Source organism: Rhododendron vialii, chromosome 12a (assembly GCF_030253575.1).
Source record: "Rhododendron vialii isolate Sample 1 chromosome 12a, ASM3025357v1".
NCBI classification, from domain to species: domain Eukaryota; kingdom Viridiplantae; phylum Streptophyta; class Magnoliopsida; order Ericales; family Ericaceae; genus Rhododendron; species Rhododendron vialii.
Genome location: NC_080568.1, coordinates 1849235 through 1867327, shown reverse-complemented (window position 1 = coordinate 1867327; position 18093 = coordinate 1849235). Strand labels below are relative to the sequence as shown.

Sequence of the window (18093 nt, the reverse complement as noted above, 5' to 3'; positions counted from 1 at the left end):
TGTAGATATTTCATAGGATATATTGTTAAGACTTTTCTTCATTTGAGAATGACCCTTGGTTGGATATTTGTTGATCCGTCCACATAGCAATGTCTAGAGGGCCTCCAAAACCCCTTTTGGAGGCTGGAAGACTCTGTCTTCATGGGTCAGAACATGGCTAACCTGTCTATTAAGTCTAAAGGATTTTTCCGAGTTAGGTTTTGAACGATGTTTTTGGGATAATAAATTGAAAGAAATAAATAAAAAAATGAGCGCAATAATTAAAAAAATACTTGTTGAGGACCGTGCTGGCCTGCTGGGAGAGATGGCTGGGTATTTTTATATTTTATAAGAAATGTAAAGTGGTGTTGGGGATACAGTACTCCCCATATATTTTTTAGGCTTGTTTTATTTCCTTTTTCTGGCCTAGTCTCACTTGCTTTACGACTATTTGTTCTTCCTTGGAACTCGGATTTTGAGGTGTTACTTTATCTCGAATGATTTGCTAAACCATCATCTCATTTTTTGCCCCTTGATTGTACATTTATATTTTATAGTTAACGTACACTTAAAATTATTTTGCCCAAAAAAAAAATTCAGCGAATAGCATACTAATAAATGAGCTTCCGTGCATAATTTTGTAAGTTTCTTGGCACCACGTTAAAAGATTAAATCAATGGCGATAATTTTTTTAAAATATGCAAAAAAAGTAATTTACTTTCGATTGAAAATTATACGGCTTTTGATAATGCACGACTATCTTTGCGGGATGGAAGGCTCACTAGACATTATATTATGGACCATTATCGCTCCCTCCCAAGTCCGCTTGGGGTAATCAAGGCAATTACAGGCCCAAGTTGTCCAGGCATCAATAGTCCAATGTGGCCCAAATTAGGCCCAAGCGGTGTTGGTATATATTCTCAAGTTTCTTTTATTAATTAATTTCTCCTTCCAGCCTGGCCTCCATCATTTTTATTTTTCGCTGATGAAAAACAATAAACTCATTTATGTAATAAAGATTAGAGAGCCCCATTTCGCTTAATGTTCTTATTTTTTAAGTACTTATTTTACGCTTTACGAGAAGGCTATTCTTTCACAAGTCACAATGCATCACATTTAATTCAAAAAACAAAGTAGTTATTTGAAGAAAACATGAAAATAAGTACTTATTTCTGCATATTGTGGCAAAATTCCTCCAAGACAATACACAAGCTTTGTTTTCCTTTTATTATTATTTTTGTAGTGGAATTTTCCAATTTTTTTTAGAGAAAATAGAGTAAATTTTCAAGAGCCATACATGCCGATCCACTGATGCACGGAACGATAGGGTATAACTTACTGTTGATATTTTTTTCCGCGTCCCCGTACACCGAATAACTATGTTAGAAAATTGTGCTCACTCACCTTGTTTGGTTCACATTTCACCTCATCTCATTTTTCTTTCTATCTCTCTCCACTTATTACCACTCATTACATCAAAAATAACTTTCAAAAATGCAAACCAAACAAGGTACTGTAATTTCCACTCCCACTTGGGTTATTGGGCCAATTATAGGCCCAGCCCAAGTTGTCCAGGCATCAACAGTCCATTGTAAGCCCAAAGTTAGCCCACCGCCTGTATTTTAACCCGCCCCGAATCGCCCTCTTCACCGTTTTCCGAGGGAAAATTGAGGGCTGAAACCGCCATGAATTCCTCATTTCAAACAAACAAACCCTATTCAATCTCAACAGCAACAACTCACTGGTTCTTTCTCAGTAGCAGAGCAGATACATACACAGAAATACATATATCCAGATAATCACGTACATGTACATGCGTGTATAGCAATGGCGGGGATTTTCAAGGCGCCGGGTGGATTCGCGATGACGCCGCACAAGGTGTCGGTGTGCATCCTGCTGCAGGTATACGCGCCTCCGTCGGCTCAGGTGTCGGGGCCGTTCCCGTTCTCATCCGTCTCTCAGCACAACAGCTTGGGTTTATTCTTGTTGGCTCTCACAAAGGTTAGTTAACTAGCACCCCTATATACCTCACTCACTCACATTGTTGTAATTTTTAAAATTTCTTTAGAATTGCTGTAATTTTTTCTCTCGAAAATGTCAAATTTGCTTAAGTTTTCCTAGGGGTGATAAACGAGCCGAGCATGTGGTTGATAAAGCGTTTTTTTAAAACTTATATTATGAGATTCAAAAATATGTTAGAGCTTAGATTGTTTATGAGGCGAGCATTTGAGCTTCAATCAAGCCAAACACGAGCCGATCTGGAGTGGCTTGAATCTTTTATAAATCAGAAGTCGAGTACTAGTAGCTTGTTTGAGCTTGGTTTCAAACCTTAACGAGCTTTTACAAATGTTCAAGATTGGTTTGTTAACATGACAAACCGATCTTGAACAAGTTCTTAACGAACAAATACGATCTCGAGTAGCTTGGTTCATTTAGCAGCCTAAGTTTGCCCGCCTAATGTTCTGAAGAAAAAACCTAACTCCCGCGTATACAAGACTTTATAAAAAATGACCTAATTGTCCCCCCAACGTTGTATACATCCATAAAAAGATACCCTACAAGGTTGAATAATTTACCTTGTGCAAAGGCTATTGATGCACTAGATTGAATGTGTTTGTTGTTATCTAGGACTATTTTTGAAATTGTATAGGTTGATCAAAAATAGATACGATAAGTTATTGATACAGTTTATGTTATAGAAATTGGCAGAAACTGATATCATCTTTCATATATGACAAAATAAATCTAATTTTTACTCACCCAACGATGAACTTTGGTGTCCATCTTTATATGCTTTAACTGTGGAAATTGTTGATATACATGACAAAGAAAAGGAACTTGGATTGTAAAACAGCACATACTTACCTAGGGGATCTGTTTGGGCAGATGTGAGCTTGGAATGAAGGGACTTAATATTCAGTTTTAGCAAATGTGTAAGAGGTTTAGCTATAGGTGATTCGTGAAAAAGGATGAAGAATGTGTTAGTAGTAGAATACCTTGAAGTTCTGTTTGCTTCTATTCTGATCGATATTCTATGAAGTTGTTAAGAATGATTCTTGGAATTTAGAAATTTAGTTTCATAACGCTTTTGTTTTATTATTTTTAGCTCTCAGTACACAGCCTTAGAATTGGGTTTATGTCTTGCTACATTGTGTTTACTTGCAGTCTTGCGAGGATATTTTAGAGCCAAAACTTGATGAGCTTATCACTCAATTAAGGGAAATAGGCAGCGTCCTGAATCATTGGTTGAGCGATAATTTAACCAGTCGGCTATCATCGTTGTCGTCACCGGATGACTTATTTAACTTTTTCACTGATTTGCGAGGTTAGACTTTTACCATTAACTCCTCTTCCCTACTGTTTTCCTTTTCGGTCCACTTTTTGAAGCTATTTTCCACTTAAAAGTCAGTTAAAACTAATAGGTATTCTTTCCTAATTGACCTTGTTCAGGCATTCTTGGAGGCCCTGACTCAAGTGTGGTGGATGATGATCAGACCATTTTGGATCCCAATAGCAATCTTGGAATGTACATTCGACGTTGCTTACTTTCCTTCAGTCTTTTGTCATTCGAGGTACTTTATATTCTGTATGGTTTGAGTGAACAACGCATTAGAAGACCACCACTGTCCACCAGTTTTGCATTGTTTTCTTCAGCGGCTTTTTTTTTTTGTGTCTAATTGACTTCAGTTTTGCAACTCTCTCCGAAGTACAGAAAAAAGAATCATACTTCTAAAATTTCCTATGTTGTCTCATAATATTAGCAGTTGCATGAGTCAGAGTTTTGTCTCAAAGTTTCAAAATTTAGTACTAAAGCTCACTTATTCATACTATTTTATCAAACAAAGGTACTCTTGTTTTTTTGATGAAGATGTAAAAAACCCACTACTCTGGTTTTGTCATGAACATGTCCAAAACCAATTGCTCTAGTTTTTTTTAATGAAAATGTCTAATCCAACGACTCTTTCATGTGAATTTTCTTTGCACTCGTAGTGCTTGCAGGAGTTGATTAGACATACTTGAAAAGATACTAATTGCTTTATAATGTTTTATTATTTGAGGGGGATTCCTTTGTTCTTGATCATGAGATGTTAAAGAGCTTTGTGCATTTTAAATTCTAGTTTTTTGTTCTTTTTTTCCTTTATTGATGGATGCCCTCCTTCAACTCTTTTAACTCTCTTGTTCGAATATGATATATTAATAATATATAGTCAATTGTAGAAGGACAAGTAGTAGAGTTATCTAAGACTCTAGTCATCGTTGACTCATCGTCATAATCAAACTGTTGTAATGTTTTTGTTGCTTTCTTGCTTGCGCAATCCTAGTATGTGTGTGTGTGTGTGTGTGTGTGCGTGTGCGCTTTTACCCAACTTGTTTATGGACCTTAGTATTCATTATCCATATGTGCAACATTGACTGCATATCGTTGGTTTTATTATCTTAGGCTATGTTTGGATGACAAGAATCAAGACTAGGAATATGCATGTCATTCTCAAGAATATTGTATCTAGGTTATCTCATTCAAGAGTTTGGAGTCATTCAGTAATCTTGTCCGTTACAAATAAAGACATATTCAAGTGTTTTTCATATTTGAGACATGGGACATGGGATATGAGCTGGTACGAATATAATATTTTTTGGTAAATGAACTTAATAAATGTAAAATGAACAACAAATAAATACATATTTCCATCTACTTGTTTCATTGCTACTATGAGAGAGGAGAGGTGAGTGAAAGAAAAGGAGATATAACGGGGTTCCAGATTACATGGTTATTATAGGAAATAACTCAATCTCATCCTAAGTTAAGTAGGAATTTGTGATTATTAGAAGGTCCTTAGGGTGAGGATCTTATTCCAGATGGATTGGTCTATCAGAATCACATTCCTATTACGGGACAAACGAATCTAAGGGACTCATAAGTCAGTGTGTGATTCCAAGTACCCAAGATTCCTGCCATCCAAACATAGCCTTAGCCTTGACCTCACTGATACATATAGCTATTACTTACTCTTGATTTAAGGTATAACAACGTTACTTAGAATCTCTCAATTTTTACAAAACTGAATTTCCTTTCCCTGTTTCTACTAGTACATGAATGTTGTAACTTTATAATATCTAATTGACAGGAAGTTAGAACCTATTTAGATGGCTAGTTGATTCACAATGTTTAGCTATGCCCCACATTTATACATTGCTTCTTCTTACCAATAGTTGGAAATGTAATTTTTCTTCAAATGCAGGGCGTTTGTCATCTTTTAACAAATTTAGGAATATATTGTAAAGAAGCACTCTCAAGTTCTCGGCCTTATGAGTCTCTTCAGTTCGATGATTCTAGCAATAATCGGGAAGGGTTATTGGACTACGAAAACATGGATTTGGAGGATTTGGTTTATGAGAAAGTCACTGAAGAAATTGAAGAAAGAAAAAGGGCCAATGAAAGGGTTCCATTTCATAATCATGCACCAAAAGCACTTACTGGATTGGTTGAAGGTACGATTACAGGACCGAAATTTCCGAACTCAAGTGCAAACATCACAGTAATAGTAGGTGCAGACATTTCAACATGAGATATTATCATTTCCTTTCTTGAATGGTGTACTGTTTTTACATTAGGAGTATTAGGTGATGATGTAACTTATAATTGATAGCAGAACGAACTCTTTGAAAAACACTGAAGTATATCATGATCATCAAACGATTGCCTTCTTTATATAAATTATAAGTCTTGCCAGTATACTAATTAACAGTCTTGCTCTGGAATGTACAAAATAGACTAGTAGATAAGAAATGGAATATTTCATCCTTTTGTCTCAAATGGTTGGCTGGTGTTTAGATCTTGGCTTAAACTTGTTGAAGCATGCAACTAAAAACCAATTGGCAGTGAGTGCAATCTATATACTAGTTTTAGACGGTTACAATGGACCTGTGTGGGACAAGCTCCAATTCAACGGCGACCCTGGCACATGAAGTGGTAAACAATGTATCCATTTCATCGGGATCACAACTAAATAAGGTGCATTTTTTTGGGCAAATACAAGTAGTGAGCAACCAATAAACAAAGAGAGTATTGTCCAAGCTCTCACTGTGCTAAGATTCTAAAGCATAGAACTCAAAAAACCAAACTGTGGTGAGACGAGAGGCAGCTCTGACAAAAGACGACGTAATGCGTTAAATCGTAAGGTCAGTACTAAAATACTAATAAACGTTTGTGCGACACAGATGTTTGGACAACCCACTAAGAGGGCTATGTGTTTTTTCTGCTCTTGATACATTGTCTGGTCTCATATTGTCACTGCTGGATGTTGAGTCTGTTCTCATCTCTTCGTTGCTGGATGTTGAGTCGGCTCTCATCTCATCGTTCCTGGATGTTCGCTGCATGCACTTTACACTTGCAGTTCACCATGTTACCATGTTACAAGTTGCCATCCGTGTTTGGTGACCATTCCAAAAGGGTAAGCTGGTTAGGTTGTTAAAGCTTTTAGGTTTTGATGAAAACCAAATATACATGCAGATTTCGAGGTTTCTGCTGGTGCGAAACTCAGACACAGTTATAAACCTGGAGAAGTTGGTCAGTTTGCTTATTCTCCAAGTTGTGCAATGAAAGGTGTTGATCCCTCAGCAGGGGTTTTCCTACGTACAAACTTGCAGATACAGGGATACTTACTTGAGCAAGCTGATGAAATTGAGAAGTAAGACTCCTTTTGCGTCTTATGAATTTATTTGGACTTCTTAATATGTATTGTCAAATAGAATTTTCTCGTGGCAGGAATGGAAGCTCTTTTCCCTTAAATGCCTTCGAATCTATTTTGAAACAGATTCAGAAGCTGGCTCCAGAACTACATCGTGTTTGTTTACTTCCTTGTGCTTATTGATGGCATCTTTTGTTTATCGCATGGGACTAGTAAGCAGGCTCAGTTGACTGTAGTACTTTTTCTTGTATGTTTTGTGCTATAATGCAGGTTCACTTTTTGCGTTACTTAAACAGCCTTTATCATGATGATTATCCTGTTGCTTTGGAGAATCTTCATCGATATTTTGATTACAGGTAACTACTTTTGATAAAGCGTTTCTTTTGTTTTCTTTGAATTACAGATGAATTGTAAGTTATTGCTCCTTGTTAACATATTTTAAGTTCTAGTTTCTTGGTTGAAGATGAGTTAGCTCATTTTTCCTCTTTTGCTTCATCATATGTTTACCACTATCGTTCAGAGGTACATATTTGAGACAACCGAGTTTGGCTTTGTAATTTTTAAGCAACTTAAAGCCTAGAATATGGTTTCTTATTCATGTGTTTTTTTTAACAGCGAAGTTTCTTATTCATGTTACTGACATTGGATGAAAAGGCGGATTTTTTTGGATGGATAAACACTTGAGATGTTGGGATTATGTTCCTACTACAACCATCTTTTGGTTTTTGCCCTATTCATAATATTTCTGCATCAGGCAGGTGTTGTCTCGCATAAATTATTGTGTGATCCAAAAGGTGCAAAGATTCCTTGCTTCTTCCTGTCATTCTGTCATGTCCTTTGCAATTTCCATTGCCTTCAAATTTTATTGGTCTGTTGAATTCTTCACCATGGAATCCCATTGCGTGTGGTGATATGACACAATGAGTCCTTGCATTTTTCTTTCTACCTTTGTTTTTGCATGTATTGCAAGTTTCGAGTGGTGAACCATTGAAATAAAACTAAAGCTCAAGAATTTGTCACACATGGACTAATTTTATAATTATTGGGTCTAAAGTGCAGGGACTGAAGGGTTTGATTTTGTTCCCCCATCCTCATCTGGCTGTAATAGTTTTGGAAGATACGAAATTGCTTTATTATGTTTGGGAATGATGCATTTTCACTTTGGGCATCCTAGGCAGGCCTTGGAGGTAAGCTTGTGGAAGGGTTGGGTCTTTAACCTACCTAATCTGCTTTGATTTCTTCCTCAGAACTTATTTGTACAATCTAATTGCTATTAGTCTTTTTATCTGGTTGTGATATTTACTCGCAACTACATTTTTTCCTTGATTGTGTTCAGGTTTTAACTGAAGCTGTCCAGGTTTCCCAGCAGGTATTTATCAAAGATTGTGTTTATTTCGTCTCAACACTAAAATTTTCCTTTCTTGTCCCTCAACCCATGGTATCCATGGCCTTCCTTTACTTGCTGCATCCTAACTGGTCTACGATGTACATTACCACATCATCTCTATCATCTTACCTCAATAGATAGATGCCACATCTAGCTAAATCCCATTAGACTCGTTTTGTACGGTATATTTTCTTGTAACACCAATTTTTAGATTGGTTTGAGCTTTTCTTTTCTCTTGGAAGTGTATAGGGCCTTTTTGTCTCGTGGCCTATTTGTAAAAGGGCAGCATTCCCTTAATGCTTTCTTCTATATAAATATTTACTTATCAAAATTTTTTTTCCTTGTAACACCATTCCTCCATCTCAACATTCTCATTTCAGCTTCTCTTTCATTTATTTATTTATTTTGTCTTAAACACCAGAAGGCTCCACAAAACCCAGAACAGTTGTTGGATTCGTTCTTGTTTTCTTGGAGTTATACTGTTTTTTTCTCTTGCTAGTCTCATCAGTATATGGTTGCACAACAGTTGAGCTTAGGTCAGTGGAATAAGGTCTTTGCTTTAACTTGTCCTAGGTAGTGCCACCATGTGTTGCCTGCCCTTTTAATTTCTAACTTCTATTTGGTTTTGCTCTACGACACCTGGAACGTGAATTGTCCCGATATAAGGAATGGGAATGAGAATGTCGTACGCCAGGTGGCTTAAATTTTGGTGCGGTAGGGGTAGACTTTAATAGATTACAATGTAGGAATGTACTTATCTTTAGAAGGCTCAAATAGATAAGAGTATTGTTTTTTCTAAAGAGTAGTGTGAAACGTATTTCTAGAAGCATTTTGACAAACTTTCTTTTTTAGATTTACTATTAGAGCTCTATTTTTTAGTACAATACGAATTTATTTTTCTCTAGTAGGAAAAATATTCAGGAAATGAATAGGAAACTTTTCGGGAATTCTAAATTCACTGCTTTTTGATGTCGGTGTACCGTATTTCAGAACATGCATTCCAATATGTAATCTTGCTGTGGTATTAGCGAATTCTGGCAATTTGCAGCACCGGTAAAAGTGATAGTCATGCCTTCAGTCCCACCTATATTTTTTGTTACTCACTTGGTGCACTACGTTTGTTAATTTGAGGTACCCATTTGTGGGCTTCCTTGGTTGTCTTCCAAATCAAGAGGCACAAGGTCTCATGATCAATTAAAAGTGCTTGGCAGTTAACCTATAGGGTCAAACTGACATTTTAATACCAGGCTTTTTGGCTGTTGAGCATGTTTGGTGTCTGTTCATATGTCAATGACCAAATAATCGTTTCCATTGCAATCCACATCTTAATGCTTTGCTTTTTGCCTGTTGAGAATGTTTGGTGTCTGTTCATATGTCAATGACCAAATACTTGTTTCCATTGCAAGTTGCAACCATGTCAGAAAATGATGTCCTTTGGGCATTCTTTTGAAAAACATATTTGGATTCTATTTTAGGATGCCATGCATCATCGTGTATTACATAAGGCAACTAATCACACTTCCTCCCTCTAACCTGATTTGGTGTACTGCAACAGATTCTTGGAGGCTCTTGCATGTACAATTTTTCTTTGTCAACTATTGTGGCCTTATGGTGTACTTAATTTTTTGCTTATTTTTTTTCATATACTTCTTGTGCAGCATAGTGATGATACCTGCCTTGCTTATACATTGGCTGCTATCTGCAACCTGTTGTCTGAAGTAGGCATCTCAGGCACATCCGGAATTCTTGGAACATCATACTCACCTGGGACTCATATTGGGACTTCTCTGTCTATTCAGCAACAGTTGCTTGTGCTATTGAGAAGGTCCCTAAAGAGGGCAGAAAGTTTAAAGTTGAAAAGGCTGGTGGCTTCAAATCATGTTGCGATGGCAAAATTTGATCTGACGGTACGAATTTGGTAACTGCTTTGGAAAACTTTTATTGGGGAAAATCCTGTGCTGCATTTCTGCTTGACAGCTGTTGGAGGCTTTAATGAAATGTCTTAGCATGCACGTTCATGCAGAGAGACCTATTATGGGATTGGGTAGATGTTTGAATACATAAATGTCCACTCCAGTGCAGTGTTTGTGGCTTGGAATGTTCTCCATTTAAACGCATTTAGAGAATACAGTGTTCCTTGCTTGATTAGAGAGAATATTGTGGCACTAAATACTTATATGCGTGCTGTGTGGATTGCAATGGATGCAAGTGAGCTTGTGAGAATGTTCATGGAAGGGAAACCCTGAACAAGGTCTTAAGAATGTTGTCGGGAGAGTTATTCTAAACTTGCGTCTCATTGGATGTTTATGCTTTACGAGTGACATTGTGGAGACTGGCGAGGATAAAGCAAGAGGGGTTATTTTTCCTTCTTAATTTATTCTCCTTAATGCTGTTTTCACAGAAATCTAAGCTGTTCCATTACTAACATTGGCAGCATGTGCAAATGCCTACGCTCTCTTTTGGTCCTAAAGCATCCATGAAGCTTAAGACATGCCCAATTACTGTTTGCAAGGTAATATCTGGCTAAAGAGCATTGGCTTTTTATGCATTCCTCAGTTTTAGATGTTATTATCTTTATTGTTTGGTACTAAGACTGACACTCTGACGTTATGGTTGTTGCAGGAACTGAGGTTGAGTTCTTATTTGATTAGTGAGTTTAGCAGTGAAAACTCTACGATGATAATTGATGGTGCGTTCAGTACAGCATGGCTTAAGAACTTTCAGAAGTCAACAAGTCCTTCAGTTTTCTCCCAAGATAACGAATTGGGAAGCAAATCTGATGCTCTTCATTTCTGTGCACAACCAAGTTCTATTCCTGGGTCTGTACTGCAATTACTGGGTTCTTTGTACTTGGTTCGTGCAACTGCGTGGGAGATGTATGGAAGGTGTCTCTCAAAATGTCCTTTAGGCTTGCAAAGCTTCTTGGTTTTTTTTTAAAAGACTTCAAAAAAGAATAATCATGTGCAGTATCTTCCTCTGCGGATCATGGCATAGATTTAGCATCATACATGCCGAACCAAACTAGATTTTGAAGCCAGTTTATCATACACTGAAGGTACTTGCTGCATATTAGTGATAGGAAAGGTGGGGAAAAAATTCTTTGATTGTGGGCCCTAATGTGTGGAACTCTGGTATAGTTAAAATTTAGTGGATGTGGATCGTGCCTGCCACCCAAACAAATTGAAAAAGCATCAATCTTTCTGAGTGGCGGGCAACTTAGCAGATTGTTTACATTATAAAATCATGCGTTTAGTGCAAGTTTTTTAAAAGAACGGGAATGATCTTTAATTTCTGCTCTAGATAAACTTTATGATGCTTTGAGGTGTAGTTCAGCTTTAGTGTTAGACAAGTCCAACTTTATTTGCCTTTGCTCATTGGCCGACTAATATGTGGTGAAAAGCAGTTTGGGAGCAAATAATTTTCATCAGTTTCCTTTTGCATAGCTGTTCAGATAATTCACATCCCAAGTTTTGGCTCTGATACTTTTTATAATTGCTTGATCTTGAACTACCTGGAATTATTCTGGTTTAAGTTTACCTTTCATCCCTTTCCGTTTCTTCAGTGCCCCTCTTGCTCAGATAAATGCACTGGTTTATGCAACTTGCTTTGCTGATTCATCAAGGTAATTACAAACTGAAATGTCCCGAGGTTGTTATTCCTTGATGCTTCATCAGATATGCCTTTTCCCATTGTCATTCATCCCTTTACACAACTTCTGAGCAGTTGAGCCTAAAATTGCTTTTTATTTTTCTACTTTTCAGTTCAGCTGATGCTGCATTAGCATATACCAAGCTTGTCCAACATCTGGCAGTATTTAAAGGGTACCACGGTAAGTTAAATTCATGAAGTTGGTGTAATATCTCTGCTATTTGATGATGATTAACCTGTTAAACACGTCTGTCCCCTTCAGTTAATGTAAATTTCTTGAACTTCGGTATCACAATCTGCGCTGCTCGTAAAAAATGGAATTGTCTGGAGTGTTCCTCTAGCTATTGGTTTGATGTTGAGAATTTAAATTTTGATAATTGTTGCTAATCTTCTAATGTAAACATTGGAGTGCCCCTTTTGCTCAGCCTTAATTTTTTCCTCTAAATTTCTGACAAGCTTTTAGTTAAAAAGTGTTGTTTCTGTTTTTGTTAGATACTCGGTTGGCGTAATATTACCACAATATGATAGCATTTTGTGATTATGTTGTCAATAAGGTTTTCATATGTATAATTAAACTTTAAACAGCCTTCTTCGGTAAGAAAAAATACATTGTTAGTATTATAGTTATGGCATTACAGAGTATAGGTTCACTGACAAGATTTTTTAGGAAAAAATGTACTAGAATTATGACAGCTTTTATGTGGCACATGTAGTTGTGCCTGTGAAACGAAGTCCCACATCGCTTGGGTACCAAAGTAATATGAATAATATAAGCATGAGGGCACTCTCACTTCAATAGCTAGCTTTTGGGGTTGAGTCTTACCCAAGACCGTGTAACAGTGCCTTCAATTGACTTTTCAGGCTTATTTAAATGTACTGAAACTTCTTGGTGTATCTAATTGTTCAAAAGCAGTTGTAGCAAAAACTCTTCAATCGTCTGAAGTTTATAATGCTTTCGAGCATTCTTTGATTACATCAAATGGTGTGTGGATTTGTATGTCAAGTAGGAGCATGACAGTTCAGAGTCCTTTCCATCACCTCTAATCTTCTCTTGTGTTTCACTTGTTATATACAATTGGTGGGAGTTGAGTTTTGTTCACCCTCCACTTAAGAGGGTGAACATTACCCTCCTTCCAACTGGTTGAAATGGTGTGGATCCTGCCACAAAGTGTGTGGATCCCACCACAAAGTGATGTCATGCTTACCAAAAAGTGTATTGCATGGGTGGGACCTATGCCATTTCAACCAATAATAGAGAGGATAATGTTCACCCTCTTTTAAGGAGGGTGAACAAAGTTCATGCAAAGTTATTTTGCATATCTCTAACAACGCAAATCATAAGACAGAGATTTGATATTATCCAACCAATCTTTTCTTACGTCTCTGTTACTGATTCAATTTTTGTTCTTGAAAAGATTACTTGATTGCTTAAAAACTTAGTTTCAAAAGTAAGGAACTAAACGAAGAGTAACTTACAGAAAAATACTTGAAGTGAGTTACGCCTTGGCGCTCGCTCTGTGTGTGTGTGTGTGTGTATACATAGTGCAGACTTGCTTATATTTTTACTTCTGACAATGACGGAGCAAATTTTATTCATCTGCAGAAGCCTTTGCTGCTTTTAAAATTGCAGAAGAGATGTTTATGTCTGTATCAAAATCTCGAATACTGATACTTAAACTGCAGTTGCTACATGAGCGTGCCTTACATTGGTATGGTCATTACTCTGACTTTAGTTTCTCTTGAATACTCCCTCTGTCCTATTATTTTTATTTGCCTCAAGTCGGATCACCAAATAATGTACTTCGCATGCTATTTTTTTTTAAAAAAAAATCCACAAAATCAGTAGTTCTTCACTTCTTCTTTTGAGAACTAGATTTTTTTTATAAAAATGTTCACCAAATAATGTACTTCGCATGCTATTTTTTTTTTAAAAAAAATCCACAAAATCAGTAGTTCTTCACTTCTTCTTTTGAGAACTAGATTTTTTTTTAAAAAATGTCCACGAAAATACATTGTTGGTAATCCGATTAAAGGCACGACTACCGAAAATGGACAAAACAATATGGGATGAAGTTTGTACCAAGTAAAATCATGGTATCTGTTTGTTTGTAAATTCTTTAAGATAATTGGTATGATGCTGAGTGCCTTGCAGGGGACATTTGAAACTAGCTCATCAATTGTGTGATGAGCTTGGAGTATTGGCATCTTCTGTAACTGGTGTGGACGAGGAGCTGAAGACGGAAGCAAGCCTTCGCCGTGCTAGGACATTGCTTGCTGCAAAGCAGTTTAGTCAGGTCTACTATTTTGCACGCGCAGAACTCTTTATGGTCTTTATTTCATTAGGAGTAAAGAAGCAAACATATAATGGTACTATTGCCTATCGGCCCTATCCTGTCTTCAGCTACCTGAAATTGTTGCCGCAACGGGTTGTTAGCTTGGCGTATCTTGCGGAGGCTATGCTTTTGTTTTTAGGTCCAAAATCTCTGTACTAGATATGGGGTATAGTACAGGGATTCACAATTTTAGTCTTCCATTCTGATGCACAATGTGCTTTGCAGGCCGCCGCTGTTGCACACTCCCTCTTCTGCGTGTGTCACAAACTCAACAAGCAAGTTGAAAATGCGATGATTCTGTTGTTGCTTGCTGAGATCCACAAGGTATAACAAAATATTCTAGATTTCAACTTTTTGTGAGGAATACTGCATCTTGTATTCCTGTCACTCAATCAGTAGTATGGAACTGAATTGTTTTCAGAAGCCCATGAGCTGATTTTGGTTGAAAAAGGTAATGGTGGACTACTGGATTTAAGGATAAGTAGAGACTAGAGAGAAATAATATTCTTTCAGAGAACTATCTTAAACGTCCAAGATGTATTATTGCCCGAGTGATGGTTTGGACTTTCATAGAAATCTTTGTACGCAAGTTTTTTCTTCATAATATGTTCCTTCAATGAAAATAAATGGACAATCGACGTGTATTGTTCGTGCCGCATTTAACGCCATGAAGTTCATAATCAACTGCATGCTTTATTTATTTTCTTTGGTTGAAATGTTCTAGAGGTAAAATTCTCTCATTTTCTGTCGTCAGAGATCAGGAAATGCTGTTTTAGGAATTCCCTGTGCTTTGGCAAGCCTCTCATTTTGCCAGTCATTTAACTTGGATCTTCTCAAAGCTTCAGCTACGCTCACATTGGCGGAACTATGGCTCTCACTTGGATCAAACCATGCAAAACGGGCTTCAACCCTTGTACATCGTTCTCTTCCAATGATTCTCGGTCATGGAGGTTTAGAGCTTCGTGCCCGGGCCTTTATTGCTGAAGCAAAATGCTATCTATCAGATACAAGCTTTTCAGGTACTGCATTCTTCGGTGTCTATTTGAACTTTTGGAACTGTCTCACTTCTTTGGCTATATTAATTATTAACAACATAAGATTTGAATAAGTTGTTAAGTCATAAGCGTTAGCCTAGTAGCTCAGATACATAAACCTCCCCCTCAAAAGGACTCTTAAAGTGGAGCAAGTGAATATATGGAAGTGCGAAAATGTTCACATACCATGAATCCTACTTAAACCTATCCTTCAGGAGGTACATATATTTGACCCTTGTTCCACTTGGATGTTCGCTAGTGTCAAAAATCAAGACAATTTGTTGCTTTAGATCCATGTTGATTGATACCTTGTATTAAGTTGATAAGCATTAATTGTGCAATACTGTCACGAACTGATTCAATATTGAAAAAGGACTTGTTTAGCAAATGCTACTCTTGCAGCCCCACCCCACCAACACTGACCCCTCCACCCATCCACTGTCCGCAGAAGCGCTATTTACAACTAGTTATTGAGTAAAGATAGGTTGATTTGTGTGATATTCCTCTATAACCTGTCTGAAATGAGTTTTTTAATTGTCCTATATATCTCCAGTTTTTGAAGATTCTCAAGTAGTGCTGGATCCCTTAAGCCAAGCTGCTGAAGAGCTTCAATATTTAGAGGTCAGATGATTTCCTAGTTTAATGTTCAAATTTTAAGCATTTATGCTGGAAAAAATTGGATATTCATTCTGTTTTGACTCGGAATTGTTTGTGCCCATTGCTGGGGCCTTCAAGTTCAACACCAACGAAATCATTCTGTGTTGATTTTAAGTGCATAGTTATCAGGAAATTATACTTGACATTGTATCTCCTTCACTAATCATAACCCCTTCAATTTTTCTCCATATATCCTGCTTAAAAGTTACAACTTTGTCATTACATATTGTCCTTTACTAAGATATCTTTCAAAATGTCCAAATCCAACTTAGTCTACCTTTCCTATGCGGACTGTTGACTACCTTTGTTTTCTGAACAAAATTTTCCTGGTCAATCCTTTTTTTTATTCTTTATTAGATATGTGATTATCATTGGTGAGATGACAACGTTTTTGATTAACAGTATCATGAGTTGGCGGCAGAAGCTTTCTATTTAATGGCTATCGTATTTGACGCGCTGGGGCAGCTAGAGCGCAGGGAAGAAGCTGCAACTTCTTTTAGAAAACATATGGTAGCACTTGAAAATCCTCAAGAACAAGAAGATCCTCTTTCCAGTATGTTGTAAAGAAACAACATGTGTTAAGCCCTGTAACAAGTTCTTTCGAGCAATGAATCATGTAGATTCAGACTTCATTTTCTTTGAGGTAGTGTAAGCTAATTTAGATCTAAACCGTTAGTTAACGGTTGTGTAAATTAATGAGTGGTGGAAATACTACAGCTGTCCTTGGAACCAACTTGTTATTTGAAGCAACTTGTTACAGTGGAAGTTCAGATAGCTCTCTGGCATAGATATGGCGTCCCGACGAAGGGTTTGTAGGTCGATTGGTATCTGTCCCATACTTCCATTTGGGAGGTGGGGCTTTGAATCGGGAGGTGGCTGGAATCTCCCAACACATATACACCTCCTTTGTCGGTATGTCTGCTTATGACACTTGGTGGCACCGCTTCTCCTTTGCCTTAGAAGTAGGCTAGATATGATAAACCGCTAATAGATGTTTCAAAAGAAAAAGGTAAGGTGTTGGGTCCCATCCTTTTAGAAGCTATACTTATCCTAATCCCTTGTCGTACATTTTAACAAGTGCACATGTGCCACGGCATCAATAGTTTCGAAGTGCAGTGTTCAATTTTGGCACATTTTACTCATGGAATACAAACTTTGCAATGAAGTGAACATGCAGCATTTGGTAACTGTCACTTCTTCGTGGAACACACACTATCAGGCACATCAGACTGACCCATCGGTCCGTTTCTCTTTTCTGTAGTTACAATCACTGGGGCTGGCTTGAACCTTACCTCTAGAAATCGTAGGCAGGCCTCAATCTGAAGGAGTAGACCATGGTAATTGCATTTCTCCCTCCTTGTCGAGTTTGCCACCCCACCCCTGGAGCTTTGGCCTGGAAATTGCTCGGTGTATGTTCAGCAATAAGAAAATATATATGTACCTAATATTTAGGCCAGGCCAAACATAAACATCCTTGAAAGAAATAAATATGAGTTCAATAGACACATGTTCCAGTCACCATGTGTGTATTCGGTAGAATTGGTTTGCACAGAGAGCATCTCTATACGTTTGGTAAATCCAAGTTGTCTTTTTCCAAATCTGGCAGAAGTTAGCAAATGTGCAGCTCCAGTACTTCTGGGGCAAATCCCTTCCCTTGGCAAAGTTACCATGTCACCATCGATGCTCTTGATTTTCATTGATCTTAATACAAAGTAGAAATGAGTGGCCTCCTCCACCATCAAACTCACTGATGGAGATTCATCATCTAAAAGGATTAACTCAAATCCAGGAACCCAACGTACACCACGCTGGATTAACTCAAATCCAAGAACCCAACGTACACCACGCCAGTTGAACTTTTTTAAAACTTCGTTTGTTCCTTCTTGTAAGACTCGAACATATAAAGGACCCAAATAATCGGCAATTTCAACATTTCCTAATCTGTTGGGGCAGCAAAAGTGTCTCTGGACCATTGAAATTATTTAGTTCCAATGATCAAATTCACTGGCAAAGCTAGTTCAACAACTATCCAATCACATGGCGACATATGGCGAAAGGGAAAGGGCTCCTTATTACTCAACACGTGGACAAATTCGTGTCTATTTAAAGGACGAATCATCTCCACGAAGTGCATAGCGTAAAAGTGCAAACACACACCTTATCCTATCCAACTTGCCTTCAACTTACAAACTTGTTTATTGCTTTCATTTCCATTCTTTGCATCCTTTTCAGAAATGGCATCAGAATTGCCAAATTGTTCGAGTTCTTTGACTGGTATAGATGAACTTGACGAATTAGAAGCCACAGAAATCGACGAATCCCTTCTGAGAGACTTACTAGAAGAAGTACTAGAGAAGGATGAAGAA

The 18093-nt window shown here is 37.4% G+C and overlaps 1 protein-coding gene across 1 annotated transcript; it reads left to right on the top strand.

Annotated features, from left to right (window-relative positions):
• Positions 1-1622: 1622 nt before the first annotated feature.
• Positions 1623-16508, top strand: LOC131311832 (anaphase-promoting complex subunit 5). Its single transcript, XM_058339418.1, has 20 exons — positions 1623-1980; positions 3145-3304; positions 3430-3551; positions 5220-5469; positions 6491-6668; positions 6746-6824; positions 6939-7024; positions 7723-7855; positions 8005-8037; positions 9714-9962; positions 10490-10567; positions 10678-10940; positions 11618-11677; positions 11817-11884; positions 13307-13412; positions 13856-13997; positions 14262-14360; positions 14791-15055; positions 15624-15691; positions 16130-16508. Exons 1-20 carry the CDS (start codon positions 1807-1809, stop codon positions 16289-16291), a joined length of 2775 nt encoding a protein of 924 aa, XP_058195401.1. The 5' UTR covers positions 1623-1806; the 3' UTR covers positions 16292-16508.
• Positions 16509-18093: the final 1585 nt, after the last annotated feature.

Excerpts from the sequence above, each read along its gene's own strand:
- LOC131311832 (XM_058339418.1), top strand. The coding sequence starts at position 1,807 with ATGGCGGGGATTTTCAAGGCGCCGGGTGGATTCGCGATGACGCCGCAC. Across the intron at positions 8,038-9,713 it reads CTGTCCAGGTTTCCCAGCAG|CATAGTGATGATACCTGCCT; the intron begins GTATTTATCAAA and ends CTTCTTGTGCAG. Across the intron at positions 11,885-13,306 it reads AGTATTTAAAGGGTACCACG|AAGCCTTTGCTGCTTTTAAA; the intron begins GTAAGTTAAATT and ends ATTCATCTGCAG.